The sequence below is a fragment of the Lepidochelys olivacea genome (genome assembly GCF_965140295.1).
Source record: "Lepidochelys olivacea isolate rLepOli2 genome assembly, chromosome: 25".
NCBI lineage: Eukaryota > Metazoa > Chordata > Testudines > Cheloniidae > Lepidochelys > Lepidochelys olivacea.
Genome location: NC_140435.1, coordinates 3,954,892 through 3,972,276, shown reverse-complemented (window position 1 = coordinate 3,972,276; position 17,385 = coordinate 3,954,892). Strand labels below are relative to the sequence as shown.

At 48.8% G+C, this 17,385-nt stretch overlaps 1 protein-coding gene across 1 annotated transcript in view; it reads left to right on the top strand.

Annotated features, from left to right (window-relative positions):
* LOC311512892 (excitatory amino acid transporter 1-like) overlaps nt 1–13,779 on the top strand; it is a gene marked incomplete at its 5' end in the record, with an annotated part of 57,419 nt that extends 43,640 nt beyond the window's left edge. Inside the window, 2 exons of the mRNA XM_084614306.1 lie at nt 9,831–9,965; nt 13,381–13,779. Coding sequence (XP_084470432.1) covers nt 9,831–9,965; nt 13,381–13,576 — 331 coding nt within the window. The 3' untranslated portion in view covers nt 13,577–13,779. The remainder of the gene's footprint in view (nt 1–9,830; nt 9,966–13,380) is intronic.
* Nucleotides 13,780–17,385: the final 3,606 nt, after the last annotated feature.

Sequence of the window (17,385 nt, the reverse complement as noted above, 5' to 3'; positions counted from 1 at the left end):
GTAATCTCCACGCCAGAATTTAGCATAGAGTGGAAAGAAAATGAAGTAAGAGTGGATACAGCTGTAGGTAGGAGGAAGGGCAGTGTAGATACAAGACTAATAGGTTATACTGGTAGTAAAATAACCGTGCCTAATAGGGTACAGAATGTGAGTGAGGCCAAACAGCAAAAATTAAGATGTTTGTACACTAATGCAAGGAGCCTAGGTAACAAAATGGAGGAACTAGAGTTACTGGTACAGGAAGTGAAAGCAGATATTCTAGGTATAACAGAGACCTGGTGGAATAGTAGTCATGACTGGGCTACAGGTATTGAAGGGTATGTGCTGTTTAGGAAAGACCGAAATAAAGGTAAAGGTGGTGGAGTAGCACTGTATATCAATGATGAGATAGAATGTAAAGAAATAAGAAGCGATGAAATGGATATGACTGAGTCTGTCTGGGCAACAATTAAATTGGGGAAGAAAACTATTAGAGCCTCCCCTGGGATAGTGCTTGGGGTGTGCTATAGACCGCCGGGATCTAATTTGGATATGGATAGAGCCCTTTTTAATGTTTTTAATAAAGTAAATACTAATGGAAACTGTGTGATCATGGGAGACTTTAACTTCCCAGATATAGACTGGAGGACGAGTGCTAGTAATAATAATAGGGCTCAGATTTTCCTAGATGCGATAGCTGATGGATTCCTTCAGCAAGTAGTTGCTGAACCGACTAGAGGGGATGCCATTTTAGATTTGGTCTTGGTGAGTAGTGAGGACCTCATAGAGGAAATCGTTGTAGGGGATAATCTTGGTTCAGGTGATCATGAGCTAATTCAGTTCAAATTGAATGGAAGGATTAACAAAAATAAATCTGCAACTAGGGTTTTTGATTTCAAAAGGGCTGACTTTCAAAAATTAAGGAAATTAGTTAGGGAAGTGGATTGGACTGAAGAATTTATGGGTTTAAAGGTAGAGGAGGCCTGGGATTATTTTAAATTAAAGCTGCAGAAGCTATCGGAAGCCTGCATCCCAAGAAAGGGGAAAAAATTCATAGGCAGGAGTTGTAGACCAAGCTGGATGAGCAAGCATCTTAGAGAGGTAATTACGAAAAAGCAGAAAGCATATAGGGAGTGGAAGAAGGGAGGGATCAGTAAGGAAAGCTACCTTATTGAGGTCAGAATATGTAGGGATAAAGTGAGACAGGCTAAAAGTCAAGTAGAGTTGGACCTTGCAAAGGGAATTAAAACCAATAGTAAAAGGTTCTATAGTCATATAAATAGGAAGAAAACAAAGAAAGAAGTGGGACCGCTAAAAACTGAGGATGGCGTGGAGGTCAAGGATAATCTAGACATGGCCCAATATCTAAACAAATACTTTGCCTCAGTCTTTAATAAGACTAAAGAGGATCTTAGGGATAATGGTAGCATGATAAATGGGAATGAGGATATGGAGGTAGACATCACCATATCTGAGGTAGAAGCGAAACTCAAACAGCTTAATGGGACTAAATCGGGGGGCCCAGATAATCTTCATCCAAGAATATTAAAAGAATTGGCACAAGAAATTGCAAGCCCATTAGCAAGAATTTTTAATGAATCTGTAAACTCTGGGGTTGTACCGTATGATTGGAGAATTGCTAACATAGTTCCTATTTTTAAGAAAGGGAAAAAAAGTGATCCAAGTAATTATAGGCCTGTTAGTTTGACATCTGTAGTATGCAAGGTCTTGGAAAAAATTTTGAAGGAGAAGGTAGTTAAGGACATTGAAGTCAATGGTAAATGGGACAAAATACAACATGGTTTTACAAAAGGTAGATCGTGCCAAACCAACCTGATCTCCTTCTTTGAGAGAGTAACAGATTTTTTAGATAAAGGAAACGCAGTGGATCTAATTTACTTAGATGTTAGTAAGGCGTTTGATACTGTGCCACATGGGGAATTATTAGTTAAATTGGATAAGATGGGCATCAATAGGAAAATTGAAAGGTGGATAGGGAATTGGTTAAAGGGGAGACTACAACGGGTCCTACTGAAAGGTGAACTGTCAAGTTGGAGGGAGGTTACCAGTGGAGTTCCTCAAGGATCAGTTTTGGGACCAATCTTATTTAATCTTTTTATTACTGACCTGGGCACAAAAAGTGGGAGTGTGCTAATAAAGTTTGCAGATGATACAAAGCTGGGAGGTATTGCTAATTTAGAGAAGGACAGGGATACCCTACAGGAGGATCTGGATGACCTTGTAAACTGGAGTAATAGGAATAGGATGAAATTTAATAGTGAGAAGTGTAAGGTCATGCATTTAGGGATTAATAACAAGAATTTTAGTTATAAGCTAGGGACGCATCAACTAGAAGTAACGGAGGAGGAAAAGGACCTTGGAGTATTGGTTGATCATAGGATGACTATGAGCTGCCAATGTGATATGGCTGTGAAAAAAGCTAATGTCGTCTTGGGATGCATCAGGAGAGGTATTTCCAGTAGGGATAAGGAGGTTTTAGTACCGTTATATAAGGCACTGGTGAGACCTCACCTGGAATACTGTGTGCAGTTCTGGTCTCCCATGTTTAAGAAGGATGAATTCAAACTGGAACAGGTACAGAGAAGGGCTACTAGGATGATCCGAGGAATGGAAAACTTGTCTTATGAAAGGAGACTCAGGGAGCTTGGCTTGTTTAGCCTAACTAAAAGAAGGTTGAGGGGAGATATGATTGCTCTCTATAAATATATCAGAGGGATAAATACCAGAGAGGGAGAGGAATTATTTAAACTCAGTACCAATGTGGACACAAGAACAAATGGATATAAACTGGCCACTAGGAAATTTAGATTAGAAATTAGACGAAGGTTTCTAACCATCAGAGGAGTGAAGTTTTGGAATAGCCTTCCGAGGGAAGTAGTGGGGGCAAAAAATCTATCTTGCTTTAAGATTAAACTCGATAAGTTTATGGAGGAGATGGTATGATGGGATAACATGGTTTTGGTAATTAAATATTCATGGTAAATAGGCCCAATGGCCTGTGATGGGTTTTTAGATGGGGTAAGATCCAAGTTACCCGGGAAAGAATTTTCTGTAGTATCTGGCTGATGAATCTTGCCCATATGCTCAGGGTTTAGCTGATCGCCATATTTGGGGTCAGGAAGGAATTTTCCTCCAGGGCAGATTGGAAGGCCCTGGAGGTTTTTCGCCTTCCTCTGTAGCATGGGGCACGGGTCACTTGCTGGAGGATTCTCTGCTCCTTGAGGTCTTCAAACTACAATTTGAGGACTTCAATAGCACAGATATAGGTGTGAGGTCTTTTTTAGGAGTGGTGGGTGAAATTCTGTGGCCTGCATTGTGCAGGAGGTCAGACTAGATGATCATAATGGTCCCTTCTGACCTAAATATCTATGAATCTACATTATAATTCCTTGACTGTGCCAGGACTTTCAGTTCTCCCTGCTTGTGTCCCAGGCTTCTTGCATTTGTGTATAGGCACTTGAGATAACTTGCTGATTGTCCCTCTTTCTCAGTATGAGGCAGGAGCCCTTCCCTCTCGCATCCTCCTGCTCGTGTGTCCTCCCGGTATCCCACGTCCCCACTTACCTCAGGGCTTTGGTCTCCTTCCCCCGGTGAACCTAGTTTAAAGCCCACTTCACTAGGTTAGCCAGCCTGCTTGCGAAGATGCTCTTCCCTCTCTTAGTTAGGTGGAGCCCGTCTCTGCCTAGCACTCCTCCTTCTTGGAACACCATCCCATGGTCAAAGAATCCAAAGCCTTCTCTCTGACACCACCTGCGTAGCCATTCATTGACTTCCACGATTCGTCGGTCTCTACCTGGGCCTTTTCCTTCCACGGGGAGGATGGACGAGAAGACCACTTGCACCTCAAACTCCTTTATCCTTCTTCCCAGAGCCACGTAGTCTGCAGTGATCCATTCAAGGTCATTCTTGGCAGTATCATTGGTGCCCACGTGCAGAAGCAGAAAGGGGTAGCGATCCGAGGGCTTGATGAGTCTTGGCAGTCTCTCCGTCACATCGCGAATCTTAGCTCCTGGCAAGCAGCAGACTTCTCGGTTTTCCCGGTCGGGGCGGCTCAGTCCCCCTGAGGAGAGAGTCCGCGACCACCACCACCCTTCTCCTTCTCTTGGGAGTGGTGGTCGTGGAACCCCCAACCCTAGGACAGTGCATCTCATGCTTTCCAATCGGCAGAGTCTCCTTCTGTTCCCTTCCCTCAGATGTAGTCCACTCTCTGCATTAGTAGCTGTGGGGAGAACATGAAAACGGTTGTTTACCTGCATCTGCGTTGCTGGTACATGGACACTCCCCTTTCTTCTTCTGGAGGTCACATGCTGCCAAATTTCTTCACCGTCCGTCTGTCCCCGCTGCGCAACCTGCTCTGAATCTTCAGAATGTTGTGTCCTTAGAAGCATATCCTGACGTCTGTCCAGGAAATCTTCAGTTTCTCTTATGCAACGCAGGGTCAATACCTGTTGCTCCAGACCTTGAACCTTCTTTTCCAATATGGAGACCAGCTTGCACTTCATACAGACAAAGTGGCTTCTGTCCTGTGAAAGAAAGACAAACATGGCACATCCAGTGCAGGTCACAACAGCTGAACGCTCACCATCCATATTACCTTCCTTCTACGAGTTTCCTCAGGAATTTTAGTAACTACTCAGAGAAGACAGCAAGATGTAAGCCTCAGTGGGCTCTCCCCAGGTGAACTCCCTCTGTTAGCCTCTCTCCTGTTTGCTGCTCAGCTGGTTCGCAGCTGACTGGCTTTTTATAACAGTCAGGCCCACTCAGGGCTCACCTGGAATATATCTTTCCTTGGACCAGCTTCTGTTGGAGAAGGAGACAAGCTGGGCCAGCCCTGAAGAAGAGCTCAGTGCAGCTTAAAAGCTTGTCTCTTTCCCTGGCAGAAGCTGATCCAATCAAAGCTATTCCCTCCCACGCCTTGTCTCTGCAGCAGTAATGTTCGCTAATCACTGAACTCGGTGAGCAGGTTGTAAACTGAACTTCCCTGATTGATGTTACCTGTGAAAAGGGCCAAAAGCCCAAACTATAGCTTGAGGGTCCCCAGATCTCAGCTCTGCCCTGGAGTGCCCGGCTAGATGGTGAGTTACAAAGCAAGCAGCCAGCATGCCTGCGCTGGAACAGGCAAACTCACGGGAACACTTTGCAGTTATGACTGAATGTCCCAGCGGGGGTGGAATTCCTAGGCATTCCTGGCTGCTCCATCCCTCAGAGCCCTGAAATCTCCCTTTGAAATGGGTAAGTGCAGGGGAGGGCACATACTGCTGCTGGGACACAGTAGACCAGAGTATGGATGCAGGAAGCAGCCTGCGTTCATGGCCATTGCAAGTGTGCACTGTGCTGCATGCCTGACCAGCCACTGCCCACGGGGATGGCAGGAGCCTGCCTGGTGACCGAGGCCAGCTGTTGAGCTTGCGGCTGATGGGATTTGAGCACCTTTGTGATACACTGAATGTATTGCTCGCACTACTTGCCTCTTTGGGTGACACTGGCTCTGTGAACTGGCACTGGACTAGATCAGAGCATAGGAGAACTCCTGCCTTCCTCAAAGGCTGCAGGAGGGTTCTTCACCCCACAGCAGGGGCTGGGAGTTTGACTCCCCCAGGCTAGGTTGTTCCATTCAGTCCCAGCTTGGGTGGATTGTGCTGTGGCTCTTGTCTGTAGAAAGGGATGAAATAGCACCAGGACCTGAGCAGTCCTGCACTTCGTGGAGTTTGAACTCCGCACCAAAGGTCATCGCTCCAGCCCCTCTACAGGCTGCATGTTTATATAATCACACATCTTTCCAGCTGCTGACCAGTCTCTGTCCATAAGTCCCTTCTGAGCCATTTCTCGCCCTGGAATCATAACCCAAAGCCAGGGAAACTGGGATGTTAGATGAGGTGGGATCTGAGTTACTATAGAAAATTCTTTCCTGGGTATCTGGCTGGTGAATGTTGCCCATATGCTCAGGGTTTAGCTGATAGCCATATTTGGTGTCGGGAAGGAATTTTCCTCCAGGGCAGATTGGAAGAGGCCCTGGAGGTTTTTCACCTTCCTCTGTAGCATGGGGCACGGGTCACTCGCTGGAGGATTCTCTGCTCCTTGAAATCTTTAAACCACAATTTGAGGACTTCGATAGCTCAGACATAGTTGAGAGGTTTATTTCAGGAGTGGGTGGGTGAGATTCTGTGGCCTGCATTGTGCGGGAGGTTGGACTGGATGATCATAATGGTCTCTTCTGACCTTAGTATCTATGAAACTGCTTCCCTTCAGGGCCTGCCTTAAAAGTTGAGACCCTTTCAGGTATGTCTACACTGCCATTAGACACCTCTGGCTTCCCCATGCCATAGAACAGGAGTGGGGAACCTATGGCCTGTGGGCCGGATCTGGCCCGTTGCTTAATTTCATCCAACCCGTGTATCCTATAGGCTGGGGAAGGCTGTGACTCCCCAAACAGCCAGGCGTGGGCCACACTCCACCCTGCCCAGGCCCTCTCCCCGCCTGTTCACTGCCGTGCAGCGTGCAGCTCCTCCAGTCCCCCTGTGCTCCAGCCAGAGCTTGGAGGGCTGCCCGCCTGCCCTCCTGGCACTCTGGGTCTAGGCAGGCCTGTGTGCTGCCTGACTTCCAGGCGCTCCAGGCCTGGGCAGGGCTGGGGCCCACGCCATCTGCCCTCCCGGCACCCCTCTGGGGCTGGGAGGCTAGCGTGGGGCGGGGTTTGGGGCCGGTGGTCATGGGGTGGTGTGGGGGCCACAGGACTCTGGCAGGGAGGTGGAAGGGGCGTGGCTGGGGGCTTTAGATCAGACCCTTGCTTTTTACTATTATGTGACCCGCGACTGATTGTTTTCTGTGGGTCAGTGATCTGTGGTAGAAAAAAGGTTCCCTACCTCTGCCATAGAACATACGAACGGCCACATCGGGTCAGACCAACGGTCCATCTAGCCCAGTCTCCTGTCTTACGACAGCGGCCTGTGCCAGGTGCCCCAGAGGGAATGAACAGAACAGGCAATCATCAAGTAATCCATCCTCTGTCGCCCATTCCCAGCTTCTGGCAAACAGAGGCTAGGGACACCAGTTTCTCTGAAATGGCCTTATCATCCTTGAGTGCTCCTTTAGCATCTTGTTCGTCCAGGGGCCCCACTGGTTGTTTAGCAGGCTTCCTGCTTCTGATGTACTTAAAAAAATTTTGCTATTAGTTTTTGAGTCTTTGGCTAACTGTTCTTCACATTCTTTTTTGGCCTTCCTAATTATATTTTTACACTTTGCTTGCCAGCCTTTATGCTCCTTTCTATTTTCCTCACTAGGATTTAACTTCCACTTTTTAAAGGATGCCTTTTTGCCTCTCACTGCTTCTCTTACTTTGTTGTTTAGCCACGGTGGCTCTTTTTTTGATTCTCTTACTATGTTTTTTAATTTGGGGTATACATTTGAGTTGAGCCTCTGTTACAGTGTCTTTAAAAAGTTTCCATGAAGCTTGCCGGGATTTCACTTTTGGTGCTGTACCTTTTAATTTCTGTTTAACAAACTTCCTAATTTTCATGTAGTTCCCCTTTCTGAAATTAAATGCTACCATGCTCGGCTGCCGTGGTGTTTTCCCTGCCACAGGGATGTTAAATTCAGTTATATTATGGTCACTATTACCAAGCAGTCCAGCTATATTCATCTCTTGGACCAGATCCTGTCCTCCATTTTGGACTAAATGAAGAATTGCCTCTCCTCTTGTGGGTTCCAGGACTAGCTGCTCCAAGAAGCAGTCATTTAAGGTGTCAAGAAACTTTATCTCGGCATCCCGTCCTGAGGTGACTGTCAATATGGGGATAGTTGAAATCCCCCATTATTATTGAGTTTTTTTGTTTTTATAGCCTCTCTAATCTCCCTGAGCATTTCACAGTCACAATCACCATCCTGGTCAGGTGGTCAGTAATATGTCCCTACTGCTATTTTCTTATTATTCAAGTATGGATTGCTATCCATAGAGATTCTATGGTACAATTTGGTTCATTTAAAATTTTTACTTTATTTGATTCGATGCTTTCTTTCACATATAGTGCCACTCCCCCACCAGCATGATCTGTTCTGTCCTTCCAATATATTTTGTACCCTGGTATTACTGTCTCACTGATTATCCTCATTCATCAGTATTGTAGGCAGAGATATTACCATCTCCCTATTCCTACCCCATGTTCCCATTTATACATCCAAACAAGCTGTGATATCTGCATCCCTATTATCTGGGAAAGTTTCCTTCTAAGGGTATGTCTACACTGCAGTTAGACACCCTGGGCTGGCCTGTGCCAGCTGACTCCAGACTGCTGCGGGGCTGCAGGGTCCTAGACCCTGTGCTCCAACCCAGGTCCAGAAGTCTACACTGCAATTAAACAGCTCCTTAGCCCAAGCTGTGTGTGCCTGGGTCAGCTGCTTAAAACAAACAAAAGGAAGCATTTCTTCACACAACGCACAGTCAACCTGTGGAACTCTTTGCCAGAAGACGTTGTGAAGGCCAAAGCTATAACAGGGTTCTAAAAAGAGCTAGATAAATTCATGAAGGATAGGTCTATCAATGGCTACTAGCCAGGATGTGCAGGGGTAGTGTCCCTAGCCTCTGGTTACCAAAGACTGGGAATGGGCGATAGGGGATGGATCACTTGATGATTACCTGTTCTGTTCATTCCATCTGGGGCACCTGGCATTGGCCACTGTTGGAAGACAGGATACTGGGCTAGATGGACCTTTGGTCTGACCCAGTATGGTTGTTCTTATGTTCTTGATGAGACCTTTATTGGACACTGTGTCCAGTTCTGGCCTCCATGCTTGAAAAAGGATGTTGAAAAATTGTAGAGGGTTCAGAGCAGAGCTACAAGAATGATTCAAGGTCTGTAGAACCTGCCTTGCAGTGACAGCCTAAAGAAGCTCAATATATTTAGCTTATTGAAGAGAAGGGTAAGAGGTGACTTGATCACAGTCTGTACGTTCCTACCCGGTGAGAAGATTTCTGATTGCAGAGAGCTCTTTAATCTTATAGATTCATAGACATAAAGCCAGAGGGGTCCATTTTGCCCATCAGTTCTGACCTCCTCCATAATTCTGGCCACAGCTTCTGGGTTAACGAGAGCAGATCCTTTAGAAAGACGTCCAATTTTGATTTAAAGACTGCAAGTAATAGAATCCACTATGTTCCTTGGTAAGTTGTTCCCATGGTAAATTACTCTCAATATTAAAAATTGTTCCTTATTTCCAGTTTGAGTTTGTCTAACTGAAACTTCCAGCCATTGGATTTTTTTCTACCTTTGCCCACTAAGGTGAAGAACCCTCTAGTATTATATATTTTTTCCCCATAGAAGTAGTTACAGACTCCACATCACACATGCAGTGCAGGGTTTGGATGGTGGCAGTAAATAAGGCAGGGGCTACAAACTGACTGAGGAATACTGAACAAGCTGCCTCCTTCACTGAGCACTGTCCGTCCTTTGTGCTGAATGAGGTGCAGTCCTGTGGAAACATAGTGCATGGTTATAGAATTAAGGAATGTACCATAATGCCTAGACACAAGGTGGCAGCACTAGGTTTGCACAGGCCACCAGAGATCTGCCATTTCCTACCTTTGCAGTGTGTGACTTTGCAGATTTAACGTTTTAATATAGTTTTTTTTCATGCAATTAAAAAATAGAATAAAATAAAAATAAGTGTGGAACCAAATTTAGGGCTTGAACCTGCTCCACTGATGCCAAAGGCAAAGATCTTGGTGGCTTCAGCGGGAGCAGAAGTGTACACTGATTGAATGAAGACCTGCCCCTTTGCAGGGCATGGCCCACACCTTTCTTTCTCCTGCTGATCACTGTGCTTCCTATCCTCCCCAGCATCACTGCCACTGCAGCCAGCATTGGAGCGGCAGGCATCCCCCAGGCAGGCCTGGTGACCATGATGATTGTGCTGACATCGGTGGGGCTGCCAACTGAGGACATCACCCTCATCATTGCGGTGGACTGGTTTCTGTAAGTGCCCTGCACAATGGCGAGCTCTGCTCCAGCTGCAGAGCCAGGTCCTTCCTGCTATGTGTGGGAGTTTGCTGTGCTCAGTGCCTGGTCCAAACAGCACAGTGAAGGCTCTAGGACCACCTTGTATCACTAGGCTTGCAGCCTACTCCTTTACATGTGGGGTCCAGCCAGGGCTCCTCAGCACATATCCCAGAGACTCCAGGCACAAGTGACCATGTTCAGAGCAGCTGGGTCACTGAGCAGAGTAGGCTCCATTTGCTCTAACTGGCCAAGTCCTAAAGACTTTTCCTAGACCTTCAGGGCCAGCTTGTCCCCAAAAGGTGCAGGCCTGCATTGGGGCAGTACTGCACGCAGGGAGCTTGGGAAGGGATTGTGTCTCAAGGAGGCACAGGGCTCCCTGGGGGCAGGAGTGTGGCATCAGCGCCAGAATAGGGAGGGCCAGGGGGCCATGATCCTCCCACTTTTTGAAAGTGGACAGATTAGCCCTGCCCCCACCTCCAACCCTGCTCCTCTTCTTCCCCCTAGAGCCCCACCCTCTGACCAGGCTGCCAGCTGGAGCCCGGCTGAGGAGCCTGGGCAGCGGGAGGTGCCATGCCACTGACACTCCACCTGATTGGGGTGGGGGGGACCAAGAGAAGCCCCCAGCCCATGTCCCTGCTCCTAGGCCCCCAGCCCAGGGCAGGTGGAGGCTCCTCATTGCTGCCTGGCCACACAGCTCTTACAATGGCCGGCTGCGGCTCTGAGGCCCTAGCCCCTGGCTGGAGCCAGGTCAGAGTAATAGCCATGCAGGCAACTGTGGGGAGCCACAAACCCTCCACCTGCACCGGGGGTTGCTCTCGGCCCCCTCACACCGGGCAGTTGGAGGGTCTACGGCTCCCAGCCCGCTCCGGGTTCCAGCATGGCCGGGGGCGGGGCAATGGAAGGAGCGGGGTTCCTGCCCCCCCACTTTTGGGACGGTTCCACCGGGGCTGGAGTGTGGCCCTGGCAGACAGCAGCAATATTTGTGTATTCTGCGTTCATTGTGATGCAGACTGAAGCGGGTCACGCTAACTATGGGCATTAAAAATTAACACAGGAATAGACTGAAAGAGCAGCTCCCAAGTCTAGGATTGCGTTGGTAAGAAGAAAATTGACCAGGGCTGCAGGCAAATGGCTACGGGTGAGTGCCAGAACGTGCACCCCTGCAACACAGAGCAGGGGACGGAGGCTGGCGAAGGGTCTCAGGCCTGGAGTTGGCTGAGGAAGGCGAAGGAAAATAGGGAGCTGATGAAATGATGTTGGCTGTTGTGTTTAAATGATTACACCGTATAAGGGATCAGCTGCCTCCTGAGCACCCCCTCATGGCCAGAGGTCATGCTGCAGCAGCCTGCTTCTGTTCCTTTCCTTGGGTCCTTTCATAACTCACTCAGTTAACTGGTGCTGAAGCGTTTTCTGCTCGCTGCTTCACAGGGTCGGGTTAGAGCAAGGCAGGGCGTAGGCTGGTGCCAGGGTGACTGTAGCAGGCCCTCAGAGCTGTGTTTGCACAGTTCGGGGGTCATCCCCCAGCAAAGCTCCACCCACTCCTACGTGCACAGGCCCAGCACCCTCCCTGTCCCCTCTGAACCCCTGCCCTCACACAACGCTTGGCCCACTCACGTCATGCAAGTGCTTAAACATTCCAAAACTGAGGCAATTCATGCACGAACCCCTCTGCTGGGAACCAGTTCCAGCTGCCACACATGCAAGTTACCTGACAAACCACAAAGGCAAGGAAATGAAAAGTTAAAGCACCTAGCAGTACATGCCCTCTACTCCACCCACAGACACACACCTTTTCATTACCGTACGCCACGTGGCGCAGCCTTAACCCAGAGGGATTCCATCCTCCTACCCCCACATTTTGCAACATATGTAACATATAGTGTCATCTCTATAGCGAGGTGTAGTCAAGTCAGAACATGACACAGGCTCGATCCACCCTCTGGGCCCCTGCTTGTCAAGAATCAGTTTTCATCCCTTTCATTCCTGAACTGGTACTGTAATAGGCGTGCATCCTACATAACGTGGGGGCACCTAGCCCACCCCAATCGTAGAGTACACACCAGGATCAGCAGGGACAATCTGATTGTCACCAACACAGAGGCCAAGAAGGGGGTTTGTGTGGGGTCATAAGAATTACAAGTAAGCAGAGCAAGTTCAAGGATAAATGACTTCTGCCTAGATGTGCCTCCCACAGTCAACCGAACTGGAAGAATAGGAGCACAAGGTGAAACGGTGAAGAAACAGGTCCTATTGGCAACAGTGCTCGTGGGGTAGGTGGCTGCCATCCCTGAGGGCAGCATTAAGGTTCTGGGGTAGATGTGACAGTCCCATCCGTGCCAGTGGGTGTAGAGGGAGTGTACCAGTCAGTGGCTTCACTCCTCACTCCATGGTTTTGTGTCAGGTGTGTTTTGTGTGTGGCCACTTTAATTATTTCACAATTACCTTTTTGTGTGTGTATAAATAAGTAGAACGATGACATAACAGCTACTGGCAAAGAAACCAGAGCAATTTGGTGGGAAATGATTTTCAATCATATTATGTCAAACTCTTGGTGGGGGCAGTTTGGTTGGTTGGTTTTGTTCAGGCTCATTTTAAAGCACAGTTCTGCTCAGAGACAGCTTGGTGGGGTGGGGGGTGTCCTTGTTTGTCTTTCAGTGAGTCCGATCCAAAGCCAGCTGCCAGCTCTGAGCCCTGTGGGACAGGCTCTGTTCCACCATCACCAGTAGAAAAGGTTCTGCAGGCCAAATTACCCCTCCAGGAGAGCTGTGGGGCCCCGGTGCTTGGAGCAGGACTGCACAAGTGTGAAGTGATGGGAAGTTCTGTCAATGCCAGGCTGCAGTTCACTCTATCTCAGCCCAGCTGGCTCTGCCAGATGAAAACCAGTCACAAGTTTTTTGAGACCCTTAAAGGCAGCAGAACTGAGAGCGATGCACAGAGCCTGATTTCCCTCTCACACCAGTTGTAAACTGAGAGCAATCCCTTTGAAACCGGTGGAGCTGTACTGGTCCTGTTGACATTCCAGGGAAGTGTCGGGCGGAAGTGAGAGGCGGGGGTAGATCAGTTGAATAAGAAGGACTCTTTTTAAAATCACTTCTCTGAGTCAAACCGAACTTCAGGTGTCCCAAGTTGGGGGGGCCATTCCGTAGCTGCCTAGATCTGCCTTAGGAAGATTTTCAGCACAAATTTCATTTTGACCCTTTGTCTAAAGCACCAGGCACTAGAGCTGCTTGAAAAATGGGGAACATTTCCCTGAAAATGTTTGTGGAAAATGTGTCCCTTTTTCTGTTGAAATTCTGACAGTTTTCAGCTAGCTCTGGTACCAAAAAGTGATGACATTTCCCTGAAAGACTCATCCTGTTTTTCATGGTCACTCTTCTCTGCTGCTTTCCAGGGACCGTCTGAGAACCACCACCAATGTGCTGGGGGACTCCCTGGGAGCTGGGATTGTGGAGCACCTGTCTCGGCATGAGCTGGACGCACAGGACAGCGAGCTCGGGAAGTCTGTGATTGAGGAGAATGCGAAGCCCTACCACCTGATCTACCAGGCGAACACCCACAAGCACCGCAGCAGTGAGACAATCATGTGACGCCAGGGAGCAGGGTTCAGATTGAGCCTTTAAAAAGGTCAAGACTTTCAGTGGCGGGGGATGGAGAAAGAGCCAAGCAGAAGCAAACTCTCCTCCCCCTACACACATTTCCCCATGCAGCCTCCCAGCCCTGCCTCTTTTAAACCTAAGCTACAGAGAAAACAAAGATTTAACCCTTTCTTTACCTAGACAGTTAGATGTTCATTGTGACCCTCATATAAGAGAAGCAGGACTGAGAGGTCCTGCCTTTGTGGTCCACTTCCCCACCCTGGACTAGACTAGGAGTGGGAGGATGATAGTGTTTAGATTAGTAACTGTTCCTCCTCTGCACTTTGAGGCAGAAAACTGGAGCAGCCTCTGTCTCCCACTTCTAGACATTGTCTGAGGCACCAGGTGTTTCATTAGCATCTTTCTTCAAATTTTTATTTGCCTTTCTTTGTATGCTTGGCATATGAAGGGTTAAGGACCAAGACAATAGGCAGCAACTGGCTCCTAGAATTAGTTGGTATTTTGCAGTAACCAACTAGGATTTGGTTGCTTCCATGGTACTTACCTGTCACTATATAGCAGCATTTTTCTTGTGAAGTCCTGGCTTTCTAGTTTCTATTGTGATCCAGGAATCAGACCTGAGTATGTTACATTCAAAGGTAGAGTTGGCCTAGCACAGGGGTGGCCAATCTGGGGCTCCGGAGCCACATGTGGCTCTTCAGAAGTTACTAGGCGGCTCCTTGTCTAGGCCCCGACTCCGGGGCTGGACCTACAGGCGCCAACTTTCCAGTGTGCTGGGGGGTCCTCAATGCTCAACCCCTGGCTCCGCCACAGCCCCTGCCCCCACTCCACCCCTTCCCACCCCACCCCTCCCCTCAGCCTGCCGTGCCCTCGCTCCTCCCCCCTCCCCCTGCAGAGCCTCCTGCATGCCACGGAACAGCTGATAAGGAGGCGCTGGGAGCGGGGAGTGGAGCTAATGGTGGCTTTTTGGAAATGTACATTGGTAAATTCTGGCTCATTCTCAGGCTCAGGTTGGCCACCCCTGGCCTAGCAGCTCCCCTGGTTCTCAGCTAAAGCATTACCCAACCAATAACTGAAGCTAGACTAGTGATTTGATTGTCACTGTGGCTGCATAGAAGCATTGTCACAAAATTCTTAATGTCCTCCTGCAGAGATGCAGAGCCAAACAGCAGGTCAGGCTCCACAGGTCTGAGGATCACCACTGGGAACCCGGTTTACATTAGCAAGGGGCACACAAGGAATCAGGGGGGAGCTGCCAGAAGAACTCCCCGACTTCTCAAGTGGCAATTATATTTATATCAGAATAGCAGCAGTGACATCATAGCAACCCAGGGTTCCTGAGGGCCTATCTCATGCAGTATCCTGACAACCTTGTTACAGGCAGCTCTTGGGGCTGCATGGCTTTCAAGGGGCTGGGAATCTGTGGACAATAAGGACATTCTGACTTTTCTTTTACTCTTTAGTTTGGGACAAAATATCATTACCTGTGAATATGGGCCAGGCTGGCAGAACCAGGAAGGGGTTGAATGACTTCTGTTCATCTGAGAAGCTGCTAGAGGTGGGCACACGAGCACAGAGAAAGAATTGATTGGCATTGGTTAAGGCATCTAGCAGTCTGTAGGTACTCCAGGACTTGGATGGGAAATCAGGCTTCTTCTAAAGGTCAAGAGGGTCGAGGGATAGCTCAGTGGTTTGAGCATTGGCTTGCTAAACCCAGGGTTGTCAGTTTGATTTTTGAGGGGGCCATTTAGGGATCTGGGGCAAAAATTGGGGATTGGTCCTGCTTTCAGCAGGGGGTTGGACTAGATGATCTCCTGAGGTCCCTTCCAACCCTGTTATTCTATGATTCTAGGGGGTCGTGTCACTCCTCAAAAGTTGCCTTGATAGCCAGTAGCTCCTTGTCCAGACTATCATAGCTTTTTTCTGCCAGGGTTAGCTTCTGAGAATAAAAGGCACAAGGGTGGAGTAGGGGTGGGGGGCATATTGAGTTTGGCAAAGTTTGAGGTGTGGACCTCGATTGTAAATGGTTTAATGGGATCTGGGTGAATCAGGATGAGTGCTGTGGTAAACTTCTGTCGATCAAAGGCCAACTGAGCCTCTGTGGACCAGGCAAACTGGGGCAAACCATTAACCATGCTGCCAGGCTAGAGAATCCTTTAATAAATTGCCTGTAGAAACTGGCGAACCCCAGGAATTGCTGCATCCTGCTACCTCCTTAGGCATGGCCCAGTTGGATAGTGCTGCCACCTGACATGGGTCCATGGTGTGTCCCGCATGCAAAATGATATATCCCAAGAATTCCACTGTGGCTTTATGGAACTCAGTTGTTCTCCATGCTGGGGAGACAGGGCTGGACCTGATCAACTTGCATGGGTTTGGGCATTGGAGAAAGGACTGGTAAGGCAGGGCTGGAGCCAGCGGGGCTGGTGGATGCTGGGAGGACTATATATTTTCTTGGCAGCATTCGGTCAGGCAGTCTGTTGATCTTGATGCATAGGTCGACTAACCCATCCAGGTGGGTCAGTGATCCCACCCATGCCAGGTCATCTTTCATAGTGTCATTTTAGGCCAGGCTGGAAATGATAACTCTGGTCAGCCTCATTCTACTCAAAGTCTGCTGCCAAGCATTGGCACTCCAGGACCGTCTGCCATTCCTGCTGACACCTGAAGTGCAGCTTCAGCTGCACACTTGAAGATCATCACCATAGCTTGAATGAAGTCCGCACATTGTCCCAGAATGGCTCCAGGAATGAAGATGCCAAGCTAGGGCCTCCTCAGGAAGCAGCCTGATAATCTGTCCCACTCAGGGTTGGTCAGTGGGGTACATAGAATCATAGAAGATTAGGGTTGGAAGAGACCTCAGATCATCTAGTCCAACCCCGTGTTCAAAGCCATCTAGTCCAACCCCCATCTCTGAGCATATCAGAAATAGGAGCCAACATTGATTTAGGAACCCACGAAATTTGTTGTGATGGCCATTGAATTTGTCAGATGGGGGAGCTTAGACTCATGGAGAAGAGGGGCCAGAGCTGAAGGCAGTGTGGCTTGAGCTTGAAGGACTGCATTCTGCACATGCAGGCCAGCACCCTAGGCCAGCATGGTCTGTCGGACGCCAGCTAGCTCTGTCAGAGAGATATTGGCCTTTGTAGAGTCTGCACTCTCTGTCTCAGCTCTAATTCTCCTCTTGTTTGTATTGGGCTGTCAGTGACCAGAAGACGGGTGGTTGGGCTTAGTGATGGGAGCAGGACTAGGGCCTAGTGGGTAGGGCAGGAGTCGGTACTGAGGAATCGCAGCCCAGGGTCAGAGCCGCTGTACTTGGAGAGAGACAAGGCTGGGGCCAAGGCAGGAGCAGGGCAGAGGCCAAGGGTGGAACAGGGCAGGAGCAGGGCTGGGAATAGCAGGCCCAGGAGCTATTGCAGCCGTAGGCAAATGCTTTGAGTAGCTGCTGAAGTGCTGCTGCTGGGCATAAGAGCCAGTCTACTGACTTCTCCCACCAATCCGCTGACGCAGACAGACAGGCAGCCTGCACAGGCCAGCTGCACTTGTGAGGTTGCCAGAAACTGGCTTACTTGCAGGCCGTGGGTCCCAATAACCCCTCAGACACATGTGCTGAGTGAAGGGGTAGTTTTGCTAGGGCTGCAAATACCCTAGGTGCAGAGGCTCAAGCAGTTACAGTTCAAGGTGTGTAATAGCGGTTCCTGTTGGGGTCTGGCCAGTCCAGAGCCAGGGCTCTTTCAGCTTAGGGTGCCCTCTCCAGTCCAGTCTCTACTCCAGCAAACTGAAGCTTGCAGGTTTCCAGG